Genomic DNA, 12632 nt, shown 5'->3' with positions numbered 1-12632 from the left:
AACTAGGAATAAACTAGGGAAGGGGATGTTGCAAGAGGCTACAGTGAGTTATATTTAACTTCTCAAATCCAGGCAGTTTCTAGACAGTCCTATGTATTTTAAGGGGTTGCACATACGTCCCTGTACCTTCCAAAACCTTAACTCTATGGTGAATTGGCATATCTGTGGGATCATATATGGAAAACTGTACCATCAATGAAAAGGTAATTCGCACACAGACTGTAATCTCAGATGTTTAAAACTTGACATGACTTGAAGACGACACTGCAGGCAGCAGGCTGAATTCCATCACATGACATGCAGATGGTGAAGAACCCCAAACCGAACAGTGGTGGGACCCTGCCCTCTTGAAACACAAGTGTGACTTTCAAGTTTTAAGGTGTACTGCACTAAGCAACCACAAGAACAAAAGCTTTGCTACATATGCACATAATTTTGTCCTTTTTTACAAATTACAGTGGAAAGGGTTGGTCAGAGACCTTCCTCTGCAACAATTTTCTATCAGAAAATATCTATCTATAACGGGTGTGCTGGGAAGAGGAGAATACAGGACTGCATTGGCATACGTATGCAGGGAGGTGCTGCGAGAGGAATTTCTCATCAAATGCTCTCAAGATACAAATGAGCTTTCTAGGATGAGCAGGATAAAACCGTTATAGAGATTATACTGTGATTTAATGTGACCAAATGAGCCGTTGATGTAATTTTACCAAAATCAAAATGACATTAAGTCAAAATGAAGAACACTAGCAAAACAAGTTAGAGCAAAATTGTAAGTGAAATATACTGATGACTAAACATTCAGCTAGGCATCACTGAATACGCAGGAGGAAATGGGCTACCCTCTGTTCATCTGCTGATTTGGAATCTCTAATCAAGGTTAATTTCACAATAATTTGGAGGGGATAGTAAGATATTAAGTGGAACCTAATTCACAAGAATTGCCTACCTTTAACTGAGAGCAATTTGACCCACAAACATCCTGTTAAGTTCGACTCAGGCAAAAGGTGTCCACTTTCTGTAAAGGAGGAGGCTTGCATGAGAAGATTTAGAACATGGTGTTCATTTATGGATGGATAGGTTTCCAAATGGGAATAATTTGCTTCTCAGCTATATGCTAATATAATGGAGTGGATGACTAGAATAGTTATATCCTTAACAATGCAAGGAGGAAATTAACGCTTCTGAAATAGTGGAAATTGTTGCGTTGACTAAAGATGTACCAGATCAGTATCAGATGCCATCAGTGAAAATGGCAAGATAAATTACTATCTCCTTTATTTATGCTTATTTACTTATTAATACTTATATATTTACACAGATGTCTAGTCTCTACAGCAGTAGGTGGCATGCAATTTCAAATCAAGTTTGTAGGGTTTTATACTTCAAGTCATTCTCTTCAGAGAGAAATGCTGACAGAGAAATCCCGATCGTAGCAGTCTGCGCAGTCCCAAAGAAGTGTCAGCTACTGCACAGAACAAAGATCTTCCTCAGAGGGGATTTCAAGGTGAATTGAAAAATAGTAAAGACTGCATAGAAAAGCCCTGCAGAAGGTTCAGATGTTCATGTATCTACCGGCTGACAGAATGTGGCAGAGATCTCTGAAAAGCACGTGGAGGAAGCACTTGTTTTGCTAAGAAACTTGGAAGGGACTGCTCATAACTGATATACTGACATTGGAACTGAGTTCCTAGAAGAGGCAGCATAGAGAAGACCCAAAGATGAAAACTTGGTAAGGGAAAAGGCAGAGCTGTAAGAATTGATAGTATCTGCCCAGATAAAGGATCTGCAGATACATACATATATATATACACACATATATATACACGCACACACACACATATCTATATGTATGTATGTACACATGCAAAAGAAACTGTTACAAAGTCACCTTCCCAACACAGTTGTTGTACTAGACTAATTCTCCTGTAATGATTCTTGGGATAAAAAGTGGTGATTGTAGAAACCCCTGTGTGGCAGCAGTCTGCAAATGCAGGTTCTGCAAAGGCAAATACTAAATATGTGTATGTATATATTACGTAATTGTGCCAGCCTAGGTCCTCAACAGTTAAATCCAAGGATTTTCCCCAATCCAGTTTGGTGATTAAAAGTATTAGCAATTCCTTTTTCCCTGTGCAGTTCTAGTCCTGGGTTACCCAAACACTTCAGAATATGTTTACCGACACCTGAGCTTACTGATAAACATAATCTACAAGTTTTTCTGTGTAGGTTACTGTTTTTCTGTTTTTCTTCTGTTGTATGTCTATGCAAATTTGGTCCTATTAAAGCACTAAATAAAAAAGATTTATGTCTTTTCCCCCATGGTTTTTAAACTTGTTTAGATATGCTAATCAGTTTTTTTGCTTAACAGCCTCCAGAAAGGTTGTTTCTGTAATTAAAGTGATAAAGAGAGATGCTCAATAATTAAGCATATTTTTATTTATTGATCTGCATGGGTAGATTAAATTTTAACATCTATAGCTCTGCATAAGGATTTCATGAAATATTTAATGTCGCATATAGTGCCAGTTATTCTAGGCATCATTCTTTCACCCCAGTTTTAATGAACTACTATTATACTACTATCTCAACCAAAGCAAGTTTCTGCTTTTCTCCTTGTGTCTGGCAAAATAATCTCAAGGTATTTAATTCAGATCCCTCCAGCCAAGCTAACTTGCTGAGTCTTCATCCACAAACCCAGCCGTAGCTTCAGGATGAATGACCTGTTAAGTAATTCTTGGAGACGAGGCTCTGATTAATAAAGCAGACTGCAAGGTGTAAACTCTGGGATCTCTTTTCCACTTAAAGCCTCAATCCAAAACAAAGCATTTAAGTACGTACTGATCTTTGTATTTGGGACCACTCGCACTGATTTATATATGACTTCCATATCATGTACTGCATTATACATACCTTGTCCTCTTTCTTCTCCCTAACTGCCCTCTGCTGGGTACCTCAGGAAATGTGTTTCTGGGACAGATGGACCTTTCATCTGACTTAGATTTTTCCCTTAGATCTACACTGAAAGGGATGTGCTGGACTGGGAACCCCGGTCTTTTTATTTTCTCCTTTCATTTTTTCCCTTCTTAATTTTCAAGTGCACTTTATTGCATGAGGGAAGGAAGGTTTTATATACGGTTTTCAATCAGAGTGAATGCACTCGCTCAGGCCTAAAATACTGAAGGAGGAATCATAAAGAGGAATTTTTGCATCTAGTCAGCAACTGCTGCAATTAATTGACTGCAGAAGCTAATGTTGAAACTCAGACTGACTTCAGGACTTTCGTATCTTTTGTGGAATGTGGCCCAGTTTTTAAATTTTCACTCTTACGTATTTTACAGAGCTCTACACATAAATAATTTCTGCACTTTGCAGGAATAATGTACTCTTTGCTCATTAGTAGCCTTTGGGGAGGTTGCTAGACAAGTGTGTTTTACACAAGCAGTTTATTTATTAACATACAGTCTCAGTGTGAATGTCAGTTTTAAGGAGCTACTTGAGTATTTAGAGTTAAGGAGGCTGTTTGCCTAAATGAAAAAGGACATTAGTGTCAGGAAACATAGAATTTATCTTCTGTGTGTTTCAAGGGCTCTTGGAAATAAAGAAAAATCTGCAGTATCTTTAAGAGTGAATAAAGAGACACAGAGATTTAAAATAATTAAGAACTAATTTTTGAAATAGATTTTGAATACAAATAAAAAGAAGACCAATTTTATGACATCATTTCACAAAACTAAGTGGTCAAACATATGGAATCATGAGTTGAGTGCATAGATCAGAACAGGGATGGCCCATCAAGAATGGGAAGTTCCACAAATATCCAATGCAACAAATACTTAAAAGCATTTAATAAAATACATCTAACCTTTGTCTTTTTCAAGGTATGAGTATTGATTTGACCATACAAAAGCTGATTCTCACATATGTTTGTGAGCGCTTTTTATTAATCCAGTGAAGAACTCTGAATGTATGCACAAATAAAAATCTATGTGTAAAAATTAATCTTAAAGATCAGCTGGATATACAGGAGGCACTGAACATTTGGGTGTGGGGTGAACAATTAACAATAAAGTTCAAATTCAGTAAAACTCTTAAGTCCATCTTAGTGACACCTATATTTTGCATAATACCTTAGTGTTTGCTTGAGTCAGACTGAATTCAATGGGATTAGATAATAAGCTCTAGTGTCTTGCTGAATCAGTATCTAAAATCAGAGGTTTTAATGCAAAGATAAATATTTAATGTAATATGATGAGATTCTTAATAAGCAGAAGTGAAAGGAAAGGTACTAACTGCAGAAATCAGATTTCAAACTGAGGAGCAGATTTGCAAGTCCTGCCATGGGCTTCACTCACAATATCATCATTAAAACCTGTAATAATGTAAGATCATTTAGGAAGTATTTCAGCCTTTAGCATTGTGTGCATGTAACAGCATTTATCCTTACAAACAAGCTATTTACAGCCGCATTCCAGCCCTTTTTTCCTTTGCCAGAGACAGCAATCACTGCAGAATTAAAGATGAGCTACACTCATGGCTAGTTGGTTGTATTCCAGCACTGGTAAAACAAATCATTAAGATCAAAGGACCAGCCATTTTAATAAACTGTGCACTGTTGTTTTTGTGACTTATGGCTTTGCTCTGCAGAGAGGGAAGCTATAAAATAACATAAAAGAGAAATCAATTTTTTTACTGCATGGTTTAGTGTTAACCATACATATTATACATATATAAGTATATATAATACCGACATATTATATGCATACCTATATATTTATACACACATGAGTAAAACACTAGTTGTATATACATATATATGTGTGTGTCTAGGTATATAGCTCTAGGTGCTTACATGAGAGATTCACAGCACACCTGCACCTATCTTGGGAAAAGTACTTGTTTTATCTATAGATACTAGTTTTCACAGATGTTTCCAGATTATAATAATGGAAACAGACTTGTCAATGTGCACGTATATGTGCTGAGGGCACATCCCAGTACTATTTGGTTCTGGTGCTGGTTCTTGCAAGGCAGCTGTGTTGCGCTGTGCAGCTCACAGGCACGGTCTCCCTGCCGTTATTCAGACGGTCCATCCTCCTGCAGAGCACGGGAGCTCCTCCCAGTCCACATGCCTCTGTTTCCTTTTGATGGAAACCACGATGTGTGAAGGGGAAGGGAGAAGAGGTAGGTCAGGTCCTGACCAGCAGTCAGGACATGGCCAGACCTTACGCTGGGACATGGGGAAAGGAAACGTTCCCTGATTCCTCAGTTTAGCCATAGGCTTCTCTGGCTTACAAAGCAGTGTTGTTCCATGCTAAGCAGGGGGCAATTTTGTGATACAAATGAAGAGTATTTGGGGAACAGTTGCCATGGAGAACAGGACACATTCAAAATTATTACTATATAACTTACAGAGTTTCATGGCTTTTATGACATAAGATTCTGGTTCACAGGTCTGATATTTCAACTGATGAATCATTTTGTCTTTCCTCATATGTGGGTATCCAACCAGCAAAGACATCTGCCATCTATCCTCTGAAAATAGCATTCTCTTGAAGGGGTCTCCACCAGGCTCCAAAACAAAAGGGTGGCCAAAATCATTGTTCAAACTTGGTTAAGGTTAGAAGTCCTAAGCCAGCCATAGTGCACAGAGAGCTAGGTATAACCTCATCTGCCTTAAGTACACTTGCTAACTCATTGTTCAAAACATGTAGAGGGAATATATGCACATTTGGTAGTGATCAACTGATTTTTTCAGGATCCTGGCTAGGCTGATATTGCTGGTTGTCAGAAACCACTTGGTCTGACTTCTGATCCAGAGAACTCAACACTGAAATTACTGAGGTAAAGAATAAATATGGAATGATACAGAATCAGGTCCTTTTAATATTAAACACTTCAGTGCCTAATGATTTTTCATCATTTTCATCTGTTTCTCTATGCTACAGAAAGGTGGAGTAGACTTGCTCAATTTCAAGGTAAAATTATGCCAGTGATATAATTGTTTATATAAAAGAAAGCTTGTGAAAATGTTTGAATGGAAATATGTATTTCTCACTTATTGCTTCAGGAGGCCACCTTTAAACATTCATGAGTCATTTATCTTAAAATAAATTCTTGTCCATGGAGCTGTCTGCTTATTTTACCAAATATTTTCAATAATAAGTTTTTAATGTGTTTTCCCCTTTCCAGTATTTCAAACTACATTTTAGAACCTAATTAATTCCTTAAAACTAATGAATGTTTCTCCTTCCTTTATGAGCCATTGCTGCTGTTGCTTAGCCACTGATTATATCACATACAAGCTCTACCTTCTCTCTTATGACAAATGTTGTTATAGCCTGAAACAATTTCACCATATAGATAAAGTATTAAGTCTTTTGTGCAGGTGAACAGCTCTTCCATTTCCCATACCATTATCAGATTGGCCTATTCCTACAGGACTGCAGCATTTCTACAATCAGGACAATAATCAAAGTCTATTTCTCATTCTCTGAATATTGCTGATGAAAGAATGAATCTTATTCTTTCACGCTTAACTATGCAGAACAGTGCTATTCATTTAACTGTTTCAGGAATCTCTGAACCATACAGATAAAGGGGCTTTTGGATGAGCCAGGATTATTCCACTGTATCAAGGGATGTGAGGCGGCACTTAATTTGGAGCATTAATTGCTTAGGGATACATTATGCTAGGCTGATATGTACAGAAACCTAGACTATGAGAAGATTTGGCTTGATTGACAGAACTAACTAAAGTATATGAAAGAAAATTTTGGATTTTGAGTGTAGTCTCTCTATATATTACTTGCCAATCCAATTGCTCCCAAATTACAAATATATTTGAATGTTTCTAATTACAGAAGTATTTTAAGTAAGAGCCATAGGCATTTTTTTTTTTTTTACAAATATAAAAAAGCAATCTTTTGGTATATAAGTGTAGCAAAAGTACTTAGCATACAATAGCTGTGATACTGGAATGCAAAAAGCATTGCAAACAACAGATTTTACTTTATTCCAACTATTCTTTCATTTGATATACATACATTAATCCTGAGGCCCAAAGAAAACCACTCCATTTTCCTTGGTTTGGACTGAAATCAGCCAGTTCTGCCTATTAGAGATAACTGATGGGTACAAACTATAAAACTTCAGGTAAGAGCACTGCCATCTTTGTGGGCTCATATTTTAATCTTACTAAAGACATGCCCCTATGCAAATGATGACACTCTGGCTCTAAACAGCCCTTAGGTGCAGTGGGTCCCCCTCTTTTCACTTCTGGCTGATCTTAACCTGGAAACAGAAATCATATGCCAGTATTTGAAGCACAACTGGGCGCACTGGAGAAGTTAGGGATCTGTGCCACATTTTGGATTTTTAACTGAATTTGAAACTCTTTTTTTAAAAGTGTATATACAGAAGATTTACTTTATTGGTCATGTATGCTCATATGTCTCAAGGCTGCAACTAAACACAAAAAGAACTCCTATATAGAACCTGTAGATTATTTTCTGTGAATGTTTGCTCCTCCTAATTTCCTTTCTTCTTTAGAGAAATTATAAGTTTCCATTTCCAGTTTGTTGGATTCAAAACATGCAAGTATAAAGAAAAGATCCTTGCTTGACATTTTGATCAGGAAGCATTGACCATGTTGAATCAACTTGCCCATGGGCATGTATTTATAATGTCACAACTTGAGAGCATGTATAGGTCAAACACATGCCAGAAAGGTGACGCTTCCCTGGGAAAAGAAATTCTGGCTTTTGTTCAGCCCTAGTCCGTAGCTCATACAACCTTAGTTGTGCTGATTAGCATCAATAGGCATTTTCTGCAGCACAATAGAACTGAATGATGCTGATGGTTACATTTAAAAAATGACTGGCCATTATTTTTTGTACTGATTGGAATATGCTATATTGAGAGGAGAATCCTGATTTGGAATTAATATCTCCATACAGGAGGGCCTGTGCCACTTAACTATTTCATTTTCTTAAAAAACACACCTTAAGTGATAAAATAAAAACATCTGTGTGCATAAACCAGCCCTTTTTATTCCTTTCCCTATTTTGAAGTATATTAATCCACTGAATTATTGCTGGTAATTATTAAATTACAGAATAATCACTGAGGAATTATCAGCTCACTTACAATAAAATATTAATTTTCTCAGACTTACTGATTAAGTTTGACCATCAAATTCTTACAGAAATTGTATCAGGGCAGTATTTTGTTCATTCTTCTTTGAGAAGACATTTCATTACCATGTAAATAGAAGTGCCTCTGAGCACGCTAACTGCTATATGGGACATGTAACATGCTAACCACAGTATTAAGTCACTCCACAATTTATACCGAAAGTATAATTCAAATTTGACTGGAAATACCGTTGTTTTTTTGAGATCTGGTATTGACATATGGCAAAGTGGTGGGTGGATGTCTATTACTTGTGCAAAGATTAGAAAGAATAATTGTGTAAGATATGATGCCTCACCGACAAAGAGAGTATTTAAAGGAAATGCACTTGGTAATTAGATTAATAATGGACAATTAACTTGATAGAAGCAGGCAGCCTATTTGAAAGCAACAGAAGTGCATAATGTAATCAAAGCATATTTGGCCCAATTACTTGCATTTGTTTATTTATTTAAAGGCATGATGTATGCACACATTATCACTATCTTTTAATATTTATTTTAGAAGAGACTGTAATATTTAACAGGCCAGGAGAACACTGAAAAAGACCATACATTTACTTCTAAGAATAGACATGGCCACTAAGCAGTTTAGGCAACTACAAATTCAGTTTCAAACACAAAATCTCAGGAACACTTTTCTGTAGGATGAGGCAGAACCAGACTCCCAAGCGTATCAGAAAGGATGCTATCAGCATCTGCAAAACAGGCTTCAAGTTTAACACAAATGAAAAATCCACTCAAACGTGCAATTTTGGCATGTGAATACAAACCTGAAACTTAACACACATATCTGCCAAACAGCCAAGAACCAGGCCTTTAATTACCATGAAGCTAATCTAAACCCACTGTCACTCTCAAAAGCGTGTTAAGGTACACTGATCTTTCTGACGTGCAGTCGTTTCTCTTAAGTGACTAAACATGGAGCTACTGCAGCCGGCAGCAGGCAGTCATTGACTTCACACTGTGAAAACACTTTCTAAAGACAACTCTGTTATCAAATGTGGTTATTTACCTGTCATAGTCTTGGCAAATCTCCCCAACAGCTACCAATGCTTTCAAGTACTCATTGGGTTGATAGGGGTGGATGTAGTGCAATGAGCAGCTGTTCCTAGGATCACCATTTGATGCAGTGAAATCTATAGCTACCTGGAAAAGAAAAAAAGTAAATGTGTTGTGGAGCTCTTCTGGGCATAAGTATACCCACACCAACCATGTATCTTTACCAGAAACAGTTTTCTGCAGAGACTGCAGCCTTAAAGCAAAGGTCATTTTACAGTGTACTTCATAAAATTTGAATTATGATAGTATTGATAAATATGTCTAAAAGTAAATGACAGCCTATAAAATAAGAAATAATAAAACTAAACTGGCATAATTATGGAAAAAATGAACTGCATTTTTAATCTATGTGGAAAATTACATTCTAATACAGATGAATCAAATTAACTATCTGTAGGTTCTCATACTTAATTAAATTATTCCAGCTCAGGTGATGTTCAGGACATAAAAGCTGTGCAGCAAAAATGTCCCGAGAGACTTTAAAGTCCTACTAAAACTATAAATTAAAACTCCAGTTAGGCACATTTCTTAGCTATTTTAAACCTTACTGTGGCTGCAGTAATAGTAGTAGATACTGCCTGTCTGGTATTTTTTATCTTCAAAACACCTAAGCATTAAATAATTAACATTCCCAATTTCATAGAGGACAGCAAGCTTAAAGGTGAGCTGCAGGGTAAAAACAAAGCTTGAATCCTGCACAGATTTTTGTGTTGAAAAGGCTTAGAGAAGATTGTGGGAAGCATTCAACACAAAAGCAAATATTAGTGAATCCTCTTAAAATTAATTTCTCCCTTTTAAAATGCTCTTTATACTTCTCACTGAAGATATACTCTGGCATGCATCTTCCTGTGGTATGACTGTCATGGACCAGAAAGCCCTCTTCTGAATTTTTGATACTGCTTTCTAGGAATTCCTAAAAGGAGCAACAAGAAACCTGAAGGGTCTCATAGAGGGAACAAAGCCATTTATAAATCTCCTTATGATTTTGTCCAATGATCTCTTCCTCCAAAAAACCCCTTATACCTGGATCTTCAATAGATACAAATGCACAGAGTTCAATTTTCAGTTTTACAGTATAGTTGACAGGTAAGGGCCTTGCTGAAGGCTGCAAAAAGAACTTTGAAGTCCCAGCTTGCCTCCACAAATGTGCAGCTTCCCCAGCTGGAGCCTCTGCTTGGCACAGGGAAGACTATTTTACGCAGCTATAAAATGAAAACGAAACATGACATTTTCATTGTCCCTTAAAAAAATGACACAGTCCTCCTGAAACTCCTTTTTTTGTTGCTAAAAACTAAAAGAGAAAAATCATATTGGGTCAACCCAACGTGGCCGTTGCCCACCATTTCTGATTCTCCACCTCTAACTCTTGGCTGAAGAAAAATATTTTTCACTGGGCTCTAGTTAGCTTGGAAATCCCTTCATCGCCTTGATTGACTATGAAACCCCTGCACCTCACCACATTTCAGTCAGGAGATATGAGCTTGATTTGGCTTGCAAATAAAGTGATCCTTCACCTCTGCTTCCCTACTCACTGTTCATGCACTGAAGCAGTGAGTCTGTTTTCCACATAGATCTTTTTCCAAAAATGAGAGCTTGATTTAACTTGGATAAATCAATAGGAAACCTCTCGTTTGCATGCATGTATGTAACTGAGGAAGAAAGAAACAATGGGAAACCTCTCACTTGCATGCATGTATGTAACTGAGGAAGAAAGAAACACTAGTGGTTTGTAAAACCTGGGGTAAATCCATAGATACTTGTATGGATTAGTTTAGTTTTGGGACACTTATTTTTAAAAAATCTTATCCAAGGTGTGCATATTTTCTTAAAAAGTTGTATAGTTTCTCTGACATTAATTTAACCTTCATTTTTTGTTCTGACTATAGAAAGTGCAAACATTTCCCTGTATGATAGAGAAAGAGAGTGCATTCCTCTCAAATGGTTAAAAGTAGGCATTTTCAATGATAAACTCAAACCAGACATTAATGAGGCTGGAGTGACACACCAGAGAAGTCTTCCTTCGTGGCTGCTAGCCATGCCTAAATGCTTTTTAACTGAAAACAAGACTACAGTGGGTTTCATGAGCTTGGAAAAAAGTATGTGGCTAGTGTTTAGGAAAGGAAAAAACCCTCCCCAAAACAAGCTTCCTTTTTGGAAATGGTCCTTGTAGTAGAGATCTGCTGATAAGAAAAAAATATCCTAATTTCCTATGATGAAGCCTTTATGAATATTTGTACTTGGAGGCACTGTACTTGACTTTGATCCAAATCTCTGTTTGATTCCCGAGGAGAGGACCTTTAAGATGTTTGCTGTTACTTGCCACGATTCCAAAATAACAATGCAGAGCTCTGCACTTTTAGCATTACTGGCAGTACCAAGGTCTTGTGCAAATAAGTAGGATAAGGATTTGTAAAACTAACATATCACAGAAGCTAGGCTAATATCACAACTCAGCTAATCTTGTGGGCAGCAAGTAGGAATCTTTCTTACAGTGTGTACATTTGATTTTTATCAGTGTATCTTTAAATGTATCAGTTTAAATGTACCAGTCATCTTCCCACAGTTAAATAAGAACATAATATAGCAATAACTATGCTCTTAGTACTTTTTTTTCCTCAGCCTTGTAAAAGGGTGATTTTCATTGCACTGAAAACATTCTACATAGCTTGGACCTCCTGCTAGATCTGTCAGCAACGAATCAGCCTGCCCAATACCGTGACCTGCCTAAGAGAGAATCTGTCCAACATATCTTTCTATTACAGTTCCTTTTATGCATGTTACACATCCTTTCTGCCGTATTTCCTAAAGTGATGAAAATGTCTTCTGACTAGAGACCCATTTGCACTGCCAACTTCTGAACACTTCTTCTGCAGCGGGGAACACTGGCTGATAAGAGAGACAGCATTTTGCAATAAGCAGTGCATAAAAGCAGCAGACTGAAATCAGCGCTATTGATCTCTATAGATGAAAGCTTCTTATTAAATGGTTTTAAAGTGAAGGAAAAGTTTACTTTCGTTTTTCAGAGACATTCTTTCTAACTACAAACTATGTTCCTACAATAGATGTACAAAGTATCCCAAGAACACGCAGCATGACATTACCAAAGCCTTCATTAGTGCCTTAAATTAGCAGGTACATCATACTACAGCTTTTTGTTATCAAATGTATGCTTAGCATCCCAGTTTCCCTCCCTCAGCAAGTGCCCTTTCAAATCACAGTTGTATTGTACTGCTTGTACACAGCATGAACTTAATAGAAATGTCATTAATATTAAGACAACAACAACAACAATAGATGTACCAGGAGAGTTTCAAATAATTCCAGATTCATTCCAGTTAGAAGAAATGGAAATCTGGGAAGGTGGAAGGAATAGGCCTC

General features: G+C 37.0%; 1 protein-coding gene across 1 annotated transcript in view; it reads right to left on the bottom strand.

Annotated features, from left to right (window-relative positions):
• CPNE4 (copine 4) overlaps window positions 1-12632 on the bottom strand; it is a 244111-nt gene that overhangs the window by 30681 nt on the left and 200798 nt on the right. Inside the window, exon 11 of the mRNA XM_072851433.1 lies at window positions 9208-9341. Coding sequence (XP_072707534.1) covers window positions 9208-9341 — 134 coding nt within the window. The remainder of the gene's footprint in view (window positions 1-9207; window positions 9342-12632) is intronic.

The sequence above is a fragment of the Ciconia boyciana genome, chromosome 2, assembly GCF_034638445.1.
Source record: "Ciconia boyciana chromosome 2, ASM3463844v1, whole genome shotgun sequence".
Taxonomy (NCBI): Eukaryota; Metazoa; Chordata; class Aves; order Ciconiiformes; family Ciconiidae; genus Ciconia; species Ciconia boyciana.
This window is presented reverse-complemented; position numbering and strand designations above follow the sequence as displayed.